Source organism: Salmo salar, chromosome 17 (genome assembly GCF_965601325.2).
Source record: "Salmo salar chromosome 17, fSalSal1, whole genome shotgun sequence".
In the NCBI taxonomy this organism is placed as follows: Eukaryota; Metazoa; Chordata; class Actinopteri; order Salmoniformes; family Salmonidae; genus Salmo; species Salmo salar.
The window spans coordinates 70,691,646-70,709,666 of record NC_138307.1 but is presented as its reverse complement, the minus strand read 5'-3'; the positions used below and the strand labels follow the sequence as shown (position 1 = coordinate 70,709,666).

At 47.3% G+C, this 18,021-nt stretch overlaps 1 protein-coding gene across 8 annotated transcripts in view; it reads right to left on the bottom strand.

The window, feature by feature from the left end:
• Nucleotides 1–2,972: 2,972 nt before the first annotated feature.
• Nucleotides 2,973–18,021, bottom strand: part of LOC106609786 (nuclear respiratory factor 1) — a 42,773-nt gene continuing 27,724 nt past the window's right edge. For 5 of the 8 annotated variants that reach the window (XM_082964057.1, XM_082964059.1, XM_082964062.1 and 2 more), the window contains 2 exons: nucleotides 13,618–13,778; nucleotides 2,973–4,592 (listed from right to left, as the gene is read on the bottom strand). In XM_082964057.1, coding sequence (XP_082820183.1) covers nucleotides 4,432–4,592; nucleotides 13,618–13,778 — 322 coding nt within the window. In that variant the 3' untranslated portion in view covers nucleotides 2,973–4,431. The remainder of the gene's footprint in view (nucleotides 4,593–13,617; nucleotides 13,779–18,021) is intronic. The other 3 variants (XM_082964061.1, XM_082964064.1, XM_082964060.1) reach the window with 2 other exon arrangements.

The window sequence follows — 18,021 nt, the reverse complement described above, 5'->3', positions numbered from 1 at the left end:
GTTAGGTTGGGAGAGTTGGGCTGAGGGCAGAGACAGCCGTGCCTGTACTCCTCTAATGCACCCAGGGGCATTAGTGAAATGAGATTAGGACCCATCGTTCTTACGCCAGTGTCTGTCTGGGCCGGAGGGAGGGTAACAGAGGTGATGTGAGTTAGTAGTGTTGCTGGGGAAGGTGTGGAGGCCATTATTAGTTATAACCCACTATGTGACAGAGTAGAGCACTTAGTATACTGATAGCAAATGTTGCTATAATTCAGAATTATCCCCTGGTTCATCCAACACATTGTGTGTGTGTAGAAGTGTGGACAGTGGAGTCTTGTTCAGCCCCTCCCCTTCTCCCCCTATCAACCAATCAGCCCCTCCCCTTCTCCCACCATCTCCTATCAGCTCCACCCCCTCTCCCACATCACCCCACCCCTTCTCCCCATCTCCCCCATCTCCTATCAGCCCCACCCCCTCTCCCCTATCTCCTATCAGCCCCACCCCCTCTCCCCCTCTCCCCCTCTCCCGCCCCCCCCTCTCCCCCTCCCATCAGCCCCACCCCCTCTCCCCCTCCCGCCCACCCCCTCTCGCCCTCCCTATCAGCCCCCATCCCCTCTCCCCCTCTCCTATCAGCCGACCCCTTCTTCCCCCTCTCCTATCAGCCCCACCCCCTCTCCTATCAGCCCCACCCCCTCTTGCCCTCTCCTATCAGCCCCACCCCCTCTCCCCCTCTCTTATCAGCCCCACCCCTTCTCCCCCATCTCCTATCAGCCCCACCCCCTCTCCTATCAGCCCCACCCCCTCTCCTATCAGCCCCACCCCATCTCGCCCTCTCCTATCAGCCCCACCCCCTCTCCCCCTCTCCTATCAGCCCCACCCCTTCTCCCCCATCTCCTATCAGCCCCACCCCCTCTCCTATCAGCCCCACCCCCTCTCCTATCAGCCCCACCCCTTCTCCCCCATCTCCTATCAGCCCCACTCCCTCTCCCCCTCTCCTATAAGCCGACCCCTTCTTCCCCCTCTCCTATCAGCCCCACCCCCTCTCCTATCAGCCCCACCCCTTCTCCCCCATCTCCTATCAGCCCCACCCCTTCTTCCCCCTCTCCTATCAGCCCCACCCCCTCATCTCCTAAGGCTGGTGCTGGGACGAGGGGAGGGAGTGGAGATTATCCCTTGTGCTGGAGTATTAAGAAACGATTAGTGGAGATTAAAGGCCTGCCCCAGAGTCTGCACGACTCCAGGCAACAAGAATGGAGCTGGCTCAGCCAGAGAGAATCAATATCAATACGCCTCCTACTACTACTACTGTGTGTGGAGGTACTGTGTAGGTACTGTGTACAACTGAGTACCAGCACACACAGCCAATGATGTCATATGTAATAAAATGATATGCTATTGATATTACGAGGCTTGACTGCAGTGTATTGTCCTGAGTGGTATTCCCTTGGACAGAGTAGCTTAGTGCTGAAACATAACTGGGTCGTGTTCAGTTGTCACGAAAAGGCAAAGAAACAGTCAGAAACAGAGTAAAACAGGGAGGTACTATCTGAATCCAATAAGAAATGCACGTTTTTGCTTTCCGTTGCAAATCACTTTATTACGGTGTGTCCTTATGAAAAATACCTTGGTTTCCGGGGGCATGTCAGGATTGGTGGACAGGTGATTTGTCACCACAGATGCCCCCTGCTCTTCATCCTTTACAGGTCAGGTCACACACCTCACCGCATCACCGAGCCCCCCAACAGGCATCCGCATAGATCCATCTGCTGCCACCATTAGCTGATTACATCACCACCACCCACTTCACTGACTGACCGGCTTACCACAGCACCTTTCATCAGTGAGCCTGCCTTCATCAGACACTGGAGATGAAACAGTTAACATGAAGTCTGCGTCCTAAATGGCTCCCTATTATAGTGCATTACTTTTGACCAGGGCACATCCACTATAGGGAATAAGGTGCTGTTTGGGACGCAGGGTGCTGAGAGGCGTTAGGTGTATGTCAGGGCGCGTACACCGCTGCTCATGTTGAGGTACGATGTGCACTTAGTGGTTACTTCCTGCTACTTTGTTAATTCCTATTTTGTAGTGGATACTTCATTCTATAAATCCCAAGAATATGTTTGGATGGACAAAACAACAGACAGGGATAGTAAGAATCAATCTCGACACACAGAACCAAATCTGGTGTCTGCGCTGGCCGGCTACTCCATTAGAGTCCATTCATTTATTTAGCAGTCTGTCATGAGAGACGAGGTAAGAACGAATGTGGCTTTAAATTCCCTGTATAGGTGGATATTTTCGAGAGAGAGGGCAAGGCCTGTTTCCCAGAAAGCATTCTAATAAGGCTTTTTTACTCTGGTGCTACAGGGTGATGCACACGTGTCACGCTCCTACCCCCCCAGTGGCCAGCTGCCCCCTAACCCCCAACATCCCCCTACCACATCAACACACACACCATTTAGACATCCTCTCAAAATTGTCTCCTTAAAATGTCTCATAAACAAGCGCTTCAATACAGAGAAGATAGCAAAGCAGGAAACAACAGGACTTGGTGTATCTTTCCATCCATGAGGTTGTAACCTGCTTCCTGTGCTGTAATCTGGGAGGCAGAATGGGGTGTGTGTTGACGCCTGACGGATTAGGGCCCGAACCAACGTCTCTCTCCCACTCCGTAACAGAAGGACCCAGCTAGCAAATCCCAGGCTTTAACCACGGGGAGGGCTGCACAGTGCAATACAGCTTATGATGTAACCAGGACCCTGAGCGTCCGTCACGACAGGCTCTGAGTGTGTGTGGCGGGTAGGGGGATGACAGTGGAGTGTATAGAGGTCATGGAGTTTTCATGGCAGGGTAACTACATCGATATACCATGTAGAAAAAGAGGGGCATGGACCAACAACGACCTGGTATGATGTGAAGAATAATAGTAGGGTTTTGGAAAGGAAGTATTTCACCTTCAGAGTTCAATGATGACACTGGCTAGTGTGACCGGTGAACAGTAGTCACTTTATTGGGCGATCACATGGACTGCATGCTTGGTGTAATTCAGTCACCTAATGTATTTCCTAAATCATTCATTCTACGAAGGATTCTCTGTAGTGAGCTGAATTTATTCATACCGTCATATCAATCCAAAGAATGCACACGTATTCTGTACAAATACAAAAGTCATTGAATGCTCTGTAGTACACAGTACGGCCTCCCTCAATGTATAAAATGATTTAGAATAAGTTCCTACCACTGACATCAAAAGGAGCGTCTTGGTTGTTTTGTTTTTAAATACTCAAAAAGGGACAGCTACTCATGCATTGGAGACACCAATTGTGATATTCTCTGGAGTCAAAATGGCTGCCTAGCCAGGTCGTCAAATATCCAGCACAAAAAAATACCTTACTGATAAATCCTGAGTCTTCACAAATCCCAGCATGTGTGTGGAGTGGACTACAGTACAATAAACCACACAACAACAGGTAACATATTTCAGAAATAATGTTTCATTGGAATCATTCTAGGCAGTGAAGTGTCTTACAGTTGATAATTGGGATGCTTCATAGACATCCAGGGTACAAGAGGAACATTGACTAATATAGCAGGGGGTGGAATTAGTGGAAAGGTTCCTGGGTTTCGGCACAACCTGATTGCATATGAAGTCCATGACAACAGAGCAGAGAGTGATTGTGATTTAGTAACCGCATTCTATAACAAACATGGAATAACACTCACATAGACATAGTACCAAAACGTCATTAATGGGACTGTGATATAGGTTCAGAATGAAAGGTGAATTGGTGGTGGTGGCGTCCCCCTTGGCTTTTTGGTTATTCTTTAAGTAAATGTTAAGGTGTGCAGAAATAAATACTAAATACTCTAACCCATGTCACACAATGCTCAACATCAAAGCTAAAAAAGGACATTCAAACAAAAAAACATATCTTCTACTATATACACACACATATAGTAAACAATGCATTGATAAATCCGTCACTTTTATTCCCCTGCAGATGTACATAAAAAATATATTTTTTTACATTGTACAGAGCGCAGCATGTGGAAACCATAGAGAATGATAGAGGCCTCTACTGGCCAAAAGGCTGTATCAGCATGGGCAGCGCCATTTAGGGCTTCCACCATTTTAATGTAGTCAACTGGGGGGGGGACTTCCAACTTCATTGGCTGATCCTTCCTGGTGACGCTGACGGAGTCATGTCCAACCGGGTTATCAGGAGGGATCAGTCAATCGTGAAGCGGAAAATTGACTACTTCAAAATGGAGATGGCCTCAATGGTGATGCCCATGCTGTCACAGACACTATAATGGCACAGATACAAAGATGAGCCCTCTATCTCTCTCTATGGTGAAAACGGACTATCCCTCCCTCAGCTCCCGGCGGCGGCCATTTTGGGACTTTGTTCCAGCGGAACACACCTGCCAAGGGAGGATTCAGTGTCACTGCTCCAGAGTCACTACCTCCACCGCGTGGCCGTCCAGTGTGACTGTGTTGTCGATGCGTGTGGCCACGGGCGCCATGGCCACTTGTACGGGCCGGTTCCCCTGGGCTAGGCTGGTAACCACCGTCTGGTACATGCTGACTGGGATCTGCACCAGGCCTGGAGAGAGACAGAGGGGGGATACAGGCTTAGACACGTTTAAATAGTATAAAGTAGCCTTTTCTTCTGTTCTCCATCGACCTAAATGTCTTTTTATTTTATTTATTTCACCTTTATTTAACCAGGTAGGCCAGTTGAGAACATGTTCTCATTTACAACTGTGACCTGGCCAAGATAAAGCAAAGCAGTGCGACACAAACACAGAGTTACACATGGGATAAACAAACATACAGTAAATAACACTATAGAAAAGTCTATATACAGTGTGTGCAAATGTAGTAAGATTAGGGAGGTAAGGCAATAAATAGGCCATAGTGGCAAAATAATTACAATTTAGCAATTAACCACTGGAGTGATAGATGTGCAGAAGATGAATGTGCAAGTAGAGATGCGGGGGTGAAGAAGCAAAAAATAAACAACAATATGGGAATGAGGTAGTTGGGTGGGCTATTTACAGATGGACTGTGTACAGTGGGGGGGGAAAGTATTTGATCCCCTGCTGATTTTGTACGTTTGCCCACTTACAAAGAAATTATCAGTCTATAATTTTAATAGTATGTTTATTTGAACAGTGACAGACAGAATAACAACAAAAAAATCCAGAAAAACGCATGTCAAAAATGTTATAAAATGATTTGCATTTTAATGAGGGAAATAAGTATTTGACCCCTCTGCAAAACATGACTTAGTACTTGGTGACAAAACCCTTGTTGGCAATTACAGAGGTCAAACGTTTCTTGTAGTTGGCCACCAGGTTTGCACACATCTCAGGAGGGATTTTGTCCCACTCCTCTTTGCAGATCTTCTCCAAGTCATTAAGGTTTCGAGGCTGACGTTTGGCAACTCGAACCTTCAGCTCCCTCCACAGATTTTCTATGGGATTAAGGTCTGGAGACTGGCTAGGCCACTCCAGGACCTTAATGTGCTTCTTCTTGAGCCAGTCCTTTGTTGCCTTGGCCATGTGTTTTGGGTCATTGTCATGCTGGAATACCCATCCACGACCCATTTTCAATGCCCTGGCTGAGGGAAGGAGGTTCTCACCCAAGATTTGACGGTACATGGCCCCGTCCATCGTCCCTTTGAAGTTGTCCTGTCCCCTTAGCAGAAAAACACCCCCAAAGCATGTTTCCACCTCCATGTTTGACGGTGGAGATGGTGTTCTTGGAGTCATAGACAGCATTCCTCCTCCTCCAAACACGGCGAGTTGAGTTGATGTCAAAGAGCTCCATTTTGGTCTCATCTGACCACAACACTTTCACCCAGTTGTCCTCTGAATCATTCAGATGTTCATTGGCAAACTTCAGACGGGCATGTATATGTATTCTTGAGCAGGGGGACCTTGCGGGCGCTGCAGGATTTCAGTCCTTCACGGCGTAGTGTGTTACCAATTGTTTTCTTGGTGACTATGGTCCCAGCTGCCTTGAGATCATTGACAAGATCCTCCCGTGTAGTTCTGGGCTGATTCCTCACCGTTCTCATGATCATTGCAACTCCCCGAGGTGAGATCTTGCATGGAGCCCCAGGCCAAGGGATATTGACAGTTCTTTTGTGTTTCTTCCATTTGCGAATAATCGCACCAAATGTTGTCACCTTCTCACCAAGCTGCTTGGCGATGGTCTTGTAGCCCAATCCAGCCTTGTGTAGGTCTACAATCTTGTCCCTGACATCCTTGGAGAGCTCTTTGGTCTTGGCCATGGTGGAGAGTTTGGAATCTGATTGATTGCTTCTGTGGACAGGTGTCTTTTTTACAGGTAATAAGCTGCGGTTAGGAGCACTCCCTTTAAGAGTGTGCTCCTAATCTCAGCTCGTTACCTGTATAAAAGACACCTGGGAGCCAGAAATCTTTCTGATTGAGAGGGGGTCATATACTTATTTCCCTCATTAAAATGCAAATCAATTTATAACATTTCTGGATTTTTGTTGTTGTTATTCTGTCTCTCACTGTTCAAATAAACCATTAAAATTATAGACTGATCCTTTCTTTGTCAGTGGGCAAACATACAAAATCAGCAGGGGATCAAATACTTTTTCCCCCCACTGTACAGGTGCAATGATCGGTAACCTGCTCTGACAGCTGATGCTTAAAGTTAGTGAGGGAGATAGAGACTCCAGCTTCAGTGATTTTTGCAATTCGTTCCAGTCATTGGCAGCAGAGAACTGGAAGGAAAGGCGGCCAAAGTAGAAGTTGGCTTTGGGGATGACCAGTGAAATATACCTGCTGGAGCGTGTGCTACGAGTGGGTGCTGCTATGGTGACCAGTGAGCTGAGATAAGGCGGAGCTTTACCTAGCAAAGACTTATAGATGACCTGGAGCCAGTGGGTTTGGCGAAGAATATGAAGCGAGGGCCAGCCAACGAGAGCATACAGGTCGCAGTGGTGTGTAGTATATGGGGCTTTGGTGACAAAACGGATGGCACTGTGATAGACTGCATCCAATTTGCTGAGTAGAGTTTTGGGGGCTATTTTATAAATGACATCGCCGAAGTCGAGGATCGGTAGGATGGTCAGTTTTACGCGGGTATGTTTGGCAGCATGAGTGAAGGATGCTTTGTTGCGAAATAAGAAGCCGATTCTAGATTTAATTTTGGATTGGAGATGCTTAATATGAGTCTGGAAGGAGAGTTTACAGTCTAACCAGACACCTAGGTATTTGTAGTTGTCCACATATTCTAGGTCAGAACCGTCCAGAGTAGTGATGCTGAATGGGCGGGCAGGTGTGGGCAGCGATCGGTTGAAGAGCATGCATTTAGTTTCACTTGCATTTAAGAGCAGTTGGAGGCCACGGAAGGAGAGTTGTATGGCATTGAAGCTCGTCTGGAGGTTAGTTAACACAGTGTCCAAAGAGGGGCCAGAAGTATACAGAATGGTGTTGTCTGCATAGAGGTGGATCAGAGAATCACCAGCAGCAAGAGCGACATCATTGATGTATACAGAGAAGAGAGTCGGCCCGAGAATTGAACCCTGTGGCACCCCCATATAGACTGACAGAAGTCTGGACAACAGGCCCTCCGATTTGACACACTGAACTCTATCAGAGAAGTAGTTGGTGAAGCAGGCGAGGCAATCATTTGAGAAACCAAGGCTGTTGAGTCTACCGATAAGAATGTGGTGATTGACAGTCGAAAGCCTTGGCCAGGTCGATGAATACAGCAGCACAGTATTGTCTCTTATCGATGGCAGTTAGGATATCGTTTAGGACCTTGAGCATGGCTGAGGTGCACCCATGACCAGCTCAGAAACCAGATTGCATAGCGGAGAAGGTACAGTGGGATTCGAAGTGGTCGGTGATCTGTTTGTTAACTTGGCTTTCGAAGACTTTAGAAAGGCAGGGTAGGATGGATAAAGGTCTGTAACAGTTTGGGTCTAGAGTGTCTCCCCCTTTGAAGAGGGGGATGACCGGGGCAGCTTTCCAATCTTTAGGGATCTCAGATGATACAAAAGAGGTTGTTTAATGCAGTACGCTCAACCAGCCTCACAAGGGCAGACCACGTGTAGTAACCATGCCAGCCCTGGACCTCTACAATGTTTAATGTCATTAATTGTAATTGTTTGTAAATGTATTTTTAGTTATGTGTCCGACCCCAGGAAGAATAGCTGACATCATGGCGTCAGCTAATAGGGATCCTAATAAACATGTATATTCCATATTTTCTTGTGTGATGTTATAAATGTAATTTGAAGTGAAATATTAATTTCCCAGAATGAGAGCAATCCATTTTGCTATGCTATTATATTTTTTGGCCACACATACAATGCAGTATTGACAAAGGGACTGATGAAATGGACAAATGACAATTGGCCATTTTAGTTCTACTGTGAAGTGCCTTGGTCCATGAGGGTCTTTAAGGTGGGGTTAGGGCCTGAGAGAGAGCCATGCTTGAGTCAAACCGCTTTAGGCAGCCATTTTAGAGAGGCTACATTGCAGAACAATGGTCCAATTGAACCGGACTGCCTCTCCTCCCTGCCCAGCTGTGTGTGAGTGTGAGTGTGTGTGTGTGTGTGTGTGTGAGAGACTCTGCCTGGGGATTACTACTTAAGTCACGTGGGTCTCTGCCCAGCCCCACAAGCTGTCACAGTGTCACAGGCTAGGGGAAGGAGGTCATAGCTGGGCGGATGCTCGTGGTCATTCCACATTTCAGTGATACACTGGCATAATGATAACTAATGCGGGCATTTTGAAAATGATGCATAAATGTGATCAACAATATGATAACCCACACCTCTTTACCTTATCCACTAGGTAAAGGATCCAGACCCCTCCTTTAGAAAATGTGATTAGTTTAAACACCACATTTTAGTGTTAAAATGTAACGTGAGAAAATGCAATTTAAACAATGTCTGTCTACAGACATTAATAAAGTCTCAATTATGTTTCAATTATAAAATCACTAAATGTAATGCCAAGTAAATCCATTTGGTCGACTCGTATGATCAATCTGCGCGTATATGCCTTCTCTAAATGAGGCCCCAGGTCCCCCTCTGTAGTAGTCTAATAAGCCCCCTTGGTCCAGCTACGTGACAGAATCAAGTTGTGTTGATTCAGGTAGTTGACTGGCTGTGATGATTGTATAGTAGCAGGGCTTACAATACAGTGTGTGTGGGGGGGGCAGTCTGGCATAGTAAGTTCACCATGTCTTGACTGATTTCAAGTCAATGCTAATATGGCACAATTTGCTAGCTAGCTGACCAACAACTGTAACAATGTATTTGAGAGACAAGCGCTCATTGTGCAAATGTAAATATGTTTTCAATAAACAGTTGAGACTAAATATAGTTTACATGTTGTCAATATGTGGCAGGTAGCCTGGCATTCAGAGAGAGAGCCCGGTGCTTACTGAGTCAAGTACCAGGCCAAGCCGCTCACACTTCACTTACTGTGACATTGAGGGCCATGGTCGATGAGTGTGTGTATGTGTGCTAGGGACAAAGCTAGCCAATCAGGCAGCACTTCAAACAGTGGCCCCTCCACTCCTCCATTACGGTGATTAGGTAAAGGTCAACAGGCTCAGGAGAGGAGCAGCACTGGGCCAACAGGTGAAGGGCTGGTTGTTAGCTGAGTGGGGCCTGCTGCTAGCTAACATACTAAGTGTGTGTTCCAAATGGCATTCTATTCCCTATACAGTGCACTACTTGTGACCGCTTTGGACAAAAGTAGTCAACTATACAGGGGATAGGGTGCCATTTGGGATGCAAACTAACAGCAGAAGCTACAAGGGAGGGAGGTTTAGCGCTGTGGCTTCTACCAACTGGCTAAAATAACCCACTTGTAGAATGATGGGGCACGGAAGGGGCTCCAGCTATCCCACAATGCCCTTTCCTAGCCTCAGGCTCCTTGGTTCTGCTGCCTCCCTCCCTGTCCATTCACTAAACAGAGTGGCTGAGTTTTTGACGGCTCACAAAAAGCCACAACAGATGTGTTTTCACTAGATAACACAGCCACAAAGTCAAAATTGTCTTTTTGGTCTTAAAGTTAGGGTTAGTAGTGTGGTTAAAGTTAGGTTTAAAATCAGATTTTAAGAAGATAAATTGTAGAAAGGGGTGGGGTTTAGCCATAATTACGACGTTGTGGCTGTGTTAACTAGTGACGACCCAACAGATGGGCATCTTAAAAAGGGTAGCTATTTTGCAAATGACCGTATGATTCATGTCCAAATCGGAACATGTTTTTCGTTGGTCATACCGTCTGTCACTCCTGTGAAACATACCACACCCAATAGGGACAGCTTTAACTTCACTTAGGAGAAAAGCATTAGATTCTCACTGCAATGCAATGCAGCGACTGTAAAATGATGGGCAGGCACATTGTGGGGGGGAAAGAAGGCTTCCTGATGTCCATTTCTTTAAATGTAGTTGTAGTGCTTGCTAATCAGCTTTGGGTGTTTAAAGACACACCTTTGCTAGTGGCCTTCTTCCTACTGCAGCCTGTGGGCAGTGGTAGAGGAGGGGACAGTGTGAGTCACCATGAGGCCGGTTGCTGTCCGGTCCCAGGGCGCTGACAGCTGGCCCAGTGATTAGACTATAGACTGATAATGGAGTGGATCAAAGCCTCTTTAGCAAGAGCACTTCAGGGAGATGACAACGCCCCCGTGCCTGGGGGGGAAGGGTCACCAGCAGGGGCATGGCCCACTGTAGGACAGGGAGGTGACGAGAAGAGACAGGAAACTAGCCCTGAAGGCAGAGAGTATGGAGTTTCTGGAATGATGGTGGTGGAGTGTTACGTGGATAAAAGCTGCTGCTGAGATCATGATGTAACCATCAGCTGATGAGAGCTGGTATCATACGACCTGAAAGAATCGAAATAACTGTAATCAGTATGTATTGGAAATGTGTATCTACAGTATGAACGGTCTGCAGCAGAGTTGTAGAGACATAGTAGGGATTAATAGAATGGTGGACATGCTCACATGGGTCTCTGTTGCATCAACACAGAGTGTCTCACTGACAGGTCCTGTCCTATTCCCTCACATACTGACCAGACCTGGCATCTCCTGTCCTATTCCCTCACATACTGAACAGACCTGGCATCTCCTGTCCTATTCCCTCACATACTGACCAGACCTGGCATCTCCTGTCCTATTCCCTCACATACTGACCAGACCTGGCATCTCCTGTCCTATTCCCTCACATACTGACCAGACCTGGCATCTCCTGTCCTATTCCCTCACATACTGAACAGACCTGGCATCTCCTGTCCTATTCCCTCACATACTGACCAGACCTGGCATCTCCTGTCCTATTCCCTCACATACTGACCAGACCTGGCATCTCCTGTCCTATTCCCTCACATACTGACCAGACCTGGCATCTCTGGTCCTATTCCCTCACATACTGACCAGACCTGGCATCTCCTGTCCTATTCCCTCACATACTGACCAGACCTGGCATCTCCTGTCCTATTCCCTCACATACTGACCAGACCTGGCATCTCCTGTCCTATTCCCTCACATACTGACCAGACCTGGCATCTCCTGTCCTATTCCCTCACATACTGACCAGACCTGGCATCTCCTGTCCTATTCCCTCACATACTGACCAGACCTGGCATCTCCTGTCCTATTCCCTCACATACTGACCAGACCTGGCATTTCCTGTCCTATTCCCTCACATACTGACCAGACCTGGCACCTCCTGTCCTATTCCCTCACATACTGACCAGACCTGGCATCTCCTGTCCTATTCCCTCACATACTGACCAGACATGGCAGATCCTGTCCTATTCCCTCACATACTGACCAGACCTGGCAAATCCTGTCCTATTCCCTCACATACTGACCAGACCTGGGTTTAAATACATGTCTATTTAAGTATTTGAAATACTTATTTTCTTGTTTTGAAATGTATTTGAAAGTAATTAAAATACAGTAAATAGTACTGGAACCCAGCTGTGATACAGACACTACTGTGTAACTGGGAAGACTAGACTCAATGGAGGAAATGCTGTTGGTGGAAAACCAGCTTCACTAATGTGTCCCGGTGTTGCTACCACCCAAGAACCATACTCATCAACAGTCCTTTTATGTGGACCTCACCTTCTGGGGTAAAATCAGAAAGTACACAACAAACTCCACAACTAAAGTACAGGACCAAATATCCAGTCATACCAACTCCTTTGTTAAATGCACATTGAAACCTATGGCCTTGTTGAAAACCTCCGGGCCTTTTAGTGATTTTCATTTGCCACCCTTCCAGACAATTTGAATGAGTTGAATATGAAAGGAGCTTGACTTGCTCTGAATGTAATGAATGATATAAATCTAGTGTAAACTGAGTATCATTAACATTCAAACTGGACAGTTGTGGTCACTTAATGAAACACATGGGCAGAGTCAAGTTCAGGCAGGCCTCTGCGCTACAGTAAAATCATTCTCCCCCCAATTAGTCCTTTTGGAAGTTTTTCTTGTTAAGCCCTTTTGTTGGTCTGGACAGAGTATCTAGTATGACACACACACACACACACACACACACACACACACACACACCACACACCACACACACACACACGCACAGCACAGCTGGGGAACCTGGGTTATCCTAGCGAGAGCAGGGGACAGGTTTGTATGTGCTGTGTTACCTGTAGCTGACACCCCAGACAGGTCATCATGATATGGGAGGATTATGTTCAACTGAGTGATTTAGTCGTTTTGTATGCATGGTGTATATGAAACAACGTGTGGGTTCAAACGCTAGGGCTGCGTGGGTTCAAACGCTAGGGCTGCGTGGGTTCAAACGCTAGGGCTGCGTGGGTTCAAACGCTAGGGCTGCGTGGGTTCAATGTTAGGGCTGCGTGGGTTCAAATGCTAGGACTGCGTGGGTTCAAATGCTAGGGCTGCGTGGGTTCAATGTTAGGGCTGCGTGGGTTCAATGTTAGGGCTGCGTGGGTTCAAACGCTAGGGCTGCGTGGGTTCAAACGCTAGGGCTGCGTGGGTTCAAACGCTAGGGCTGCGTGGGTTCAAACGCTAGGGCTGCGTGAGTTCAAACGCTAGGGCTGCGTGGGTTCAATGTTAGGGCTGCGTGGGTTCAAACGCTTGGGCTGCGTGGGTTCAAACGCTAGGGCTGCGTGGGTTCAATGTTAGGGCTGCGTGGGTTCAAACGCTAGAGCTGCGTGGGTTCAATGTTAGGGCTGCGTGGGTTAAAACGCAAGGGCTGCGTGGGTTCAATGTTAGGGCTGCGTGGGTTAAAACGCAAGGGCTGCGTGGGTTCAATGTTAGGGCTGTTGTTTGAATTGACATTTACATTTTCCATCAATGAAGTAGCTATCAGCAAAGTCAGAGCTAGAAAGGGGGGGGTGCCAGTGTTAGTTCACAAAAGGCATTATTATTATTTTATGTTAGGGGGGGGTGTTGTAATGTTAGGGGGGGTGTTGTAATGTTAGGGGGGGTGTTGTAATGTTAGGGGGGGGTGTTGTAATGTTAGGGGGGGTGTTGTAATGTTAGGGGGGGTGTTGTAATGTTAGGGGGGGTGTTGTAATGGTATGAGGAGTGTCAGTGGACTATTTCACATTGATTTATACAGGTGAGTCAATTACCTGACAATAGTTGTTGAGAGGTTGTGTGGTACGTACCGCTGCCATCTTGCACTCCAGTCAGTGCTCCTACAGCAGCCGCCGTTTCCCCGGCCAGAACGATTTGACCTCCTCCCTGTAGGGTGGCCTCAGCCAGCGTCGCCACTGCATGGGCCGCAGCCTCACTGCAACACAATCACACACAGCTTAGAGATGGAAAGGAGGTGATGCGTGGCTATTTGTCCACCCTTCACATCATTGACAGACTGGTGGACATGGACAATTATTGGGAGAGGGGACAACAACCCAAGCCCCAACCCTGACAGTATGGTGGTGCCAGAGGCCCAACATTAGCCTACAGTTGACTGTATGGTGCTACCAGAGGCCCAACATTAGCCTACAGTTGGCTGTATGGTGGTGCCAGAGGCCCAAGATTAGCCTATAGTTGGCTGTATGGTGGTGCCAGAGGCCCAACATTAGCCTATAGTTGGCTGTATGGTGGTGCCAGAGGCCCAACATTAGCCTATAGTTGGCTGTATTGTGCTACCAGAGGCCCAACATTAGCCTATAGTTGGCTGTATGGTGGTGCCAGAGGCCCAACATTAGCCTACAGTTGACTGTATGGTGCTACCAGAGGCCCAACATTAGCCTATAGTTGGCTGTATGGTGGTGCCAGAGGCCCAAGATTAGCCTACAGTTGACTGTATGGTGCTACCAGAGGCCCAACATTAGCCTATAGTTGGCTGTATGGTGGTGCCAGAGGCCCAAGATTAGCCTACAGTTGACTGTATGGTGCTACCAGAGGCCCAACATTAGCCTATAGTTGGCTGTATGGTGGTGCCAGAGGCCCAAGATTAGCCTACAGTTGACTGTATGGTGCTACCAGAGGCCCAACATTAACCTATAGTTGGCTGTATGGTGCTACCAGAGGCCCAACATTAACCTATAGTTGGCTGTATGGTGCTACCAGAGGCCCAACATTAACCTATAGTTGGCTGTATGGTGCTACCAGAGGCCCAACATTAACCTATAGTTGGCTGTATGGTGCTACCAGAGGCCCAACACTCTCACCCAAACACCCACTTCAACTCCCCACATCTGAAGGTGAGTAGGCAGCACAAAACCGACCCCAGTGCCCCAGGGACTGCGGACAAGGAATGGGGTCATTAGAACATGGGGGGGAGATGGGGTCATTAGAACATGGGGGGGAGATGGGGTCATTAGAACACGGGGTGGAGATGGGGTCATTAGAACACGGGGGGTCATTAGAACACGGGGGTCATTAGAACACGGGGGGGAGATGGGGTCATTAGAACACGGGGGGGAGATGGGGTCATTAGAACACTGGGGGAGATGGGGTCATTAGAACACGGGGGGGAGATGGGGTCATTAGAACACTGGGGGAGATGGGGTCATTAGAACACTGGGGGTCATTAGAACACGGGGGGAGATGGGGTCATTAGAACACGGGGGGTCATTAGAACACGGGGGGAGATGGGGTCATTAGAACACGGGGGGAGATGGGGTCATTAGAACACGGGGGGAGATGGGGTCATTAGAACACGGGGGGGAGATGGTGTCATTAGAACACGGGGGGATGGGGGTCATTAGAACACGGGGGAGATGGGGTCATTAGAACACGGGGGGTGGGGTCATTAGAACACGGGGAGATGGGGTCATTAGAACACGGGGGGGTGGGGTCATTAGAACACGGGGGGATGGGGTCATTAGAACACGGGGGGGTGGGGTCATTAGAACACGGGGGGAGATGGGGTCATTAGAACACGGGGGGAGATGGGGTCATTAGAACACGGGGGGGTGGGGTCATTAGAACACGGGGGGATGGGGTCATTAGAACACGGGGGGGATGGGGTCATTAGAACACGGGGGGGATGGGGTCATTAGAACACGGGGGGAGATGGGGTCATTAGAACACGGGGGGAGATGGGGTCATTAGAACACGGGGGGGTGGGGTCATTAGAACACGGGGGGGTGGGGTCATTAGAACACGTGGGGTGTGGGGTCATTAGAACACGTGGGGGTGGGGTCATTAGAACACGGGGGGGTGGGGTCATTAGAACACGGGGGGGTGGGGTCATTAGAACACGGGGGGGTGGGGTCATTAGTCAGCTCAGCTTTCCCCATTGAGACCGTGTCTGTGCCTTGATCTAGGTTGGGCAAAATTAAAAATGGCGGTGTTCGCTTTAGCAATCTCACTAGTATAAAGACCTCCTCCATTCCTGCCATTATTGAAAGAGATTGTGATACCTCACATCTCAAAATTGGGTTACTTAATGTTAGATCCCTCACTTCCAAGGCAGTTATAGTCAATGAACTAATCACTGATCATAATCTTGATGTGATTGGCCTGACTGAAACATGGCTTAAGCCTGATGAATTTACTGTGTTAAATGAGGCCTCACCTCCTGGTTACACTAGTGACCATACCCCCCGTGCATCCCGCAAAGGCGGAGGTGTTGCTAACATTTACGATAGCAAATTTCAATTTACAAAAACAAAGTGTTCGTCTTTTGAGCTTCTAGTTATGAAATCTATGCAGCCTACTCACTCACTTTTTATAGCTACTGTTTACAGGCCTCCTGGGCCATATGCAGTGTTCCTCACTGAGTTCCCTGAATTCCTATCGGATCGTGTAGTCATAGCAGATAATATTCTAATTTTTGGTGACTTTAACATTCACATGGAAAAGTCCACAGACCCACTCCAAAAGGCTTTCGGAGCCATCATCGACTCAGTGGGTTTTGTCCAACATGACTCTGGACCTACTCACTGCCACAGTCATACTCTGGACCTAGTTTTGTCCCATGGAATAAATGTTGTGGATCTTAATGTTTTTCCTCATAAACCTGGATTATCGGACCACCATTTTATTACGTTTGCAATTGCAACAAATAATCTGCTCAGACCCCAACCAAGGAGCATTAAAAGTCGTGCTATAAATTCTCAGACAACCCAAAGATTCCTTGATGCCCTTCCAGACTGCCTCTGCCTACCCAAGGACGTCAGAGGACAAAAATCAGTTAACCACCTAACCGAGGAACTCAATTTAACCTTGCGCAATACCCTAGATGCAGTTGCACCCCTAAAAAATAAAAACATCTGTCATAAGAAACTAGCTCCCTGGTATACAGAAAATACACGAGCTCTGAAGCACGCTTCCAGAAAATTGGAACGGAAATGGCGCCACACCAAACTGGAAGTCTTCCAACTAGCTTGGAAAGACAGTACCGTGCAGTATCGAAGAGCCCTCACTGCTGCTCGATCATCCTATTTTTCCAACTTAATTTAGGAAAATAAGAACAATCCGAAATTTATTTTTGATACTGTCGCAAAGCTAACTAAAAAGCAGCCTTCGCAAATGGAGGATGGCTTTCACTTCAGCAGTAATAAATTTATGAACTTCTTTGAGGAAAAGATCATGATCATTAGAAAGCAAATTACAGACTCCTCTTTAAATCTGGGTATTCCTCCAAAGCTCCATCGTCCTGAGTCTACACAACTCTGCCAGGACCTAGGATCAAGGGAGATACTAAAGTGTTTTAGTACTATATCTCTTGACACAATGATGAAAATAATCATGGCCTCCAAACCCTCAAGCTGCATACTGGACCCTATTCCAACTAAACTACTGAAAGAGCTGCTTCCTGTGCTTGGCCCTCCTATGTTGAACATAATAAACAGCTCTCTATCCACCGGATGTGTACCAAGCTCACTAAAAGTGTCAGTAATAAAGCCTCTCTTGAAAAAGCCGAATCTTGATCCAGAAATTATAAAAAACTATCGGCCTATATTGAATCTTCCATTCCTCTCAATTTTTTTTGAAAAAGCTGTTGCACAGCAACTCACTGCCTTCCTGAAGACAAAACAATGTATACGAAACGCTTCAGTCTGGTTTTAGACCCCATCATAGCACTGAGACTGCACTTGTGAAGGTGGTAAATGACCTTTTAATGACGTCAGACCGAGGCTCTGCATCTGTCCTCCTAGATCTTAGTGCCGCTTTTGATACCATCGATCACCACATTCTTTTGGAGAGATTGGAAACCCAAATTGGTCTACATGGACAAGTTCTGGCCTGGTTTAGATCTTATCTGTCGGAAAGATATCAGTTTGTCTCTGTGAATGGTTTGTCCTCTGACAAATCAATTGTAAATTTCGGTGTTCCTCAAGGTTCCGTTTTAGGACCACTATTGTTTTCACTATATATTTTACCTCTTGGGGATGTCATTTGAAAACATAATGTTAAATTTCACTGCTATGCGGACGACACACAGCTGTACATTTCAATGAAACATGGTGAAGCCCCAAAATTGCCCTCGCTAGAAGCCTGTGTTTCAGACATAAAGAAGTGGATGGCTGCAAACTTTCTTCTTTTAAACTCGGACAAAACAGAGATGCTTGTTCTAG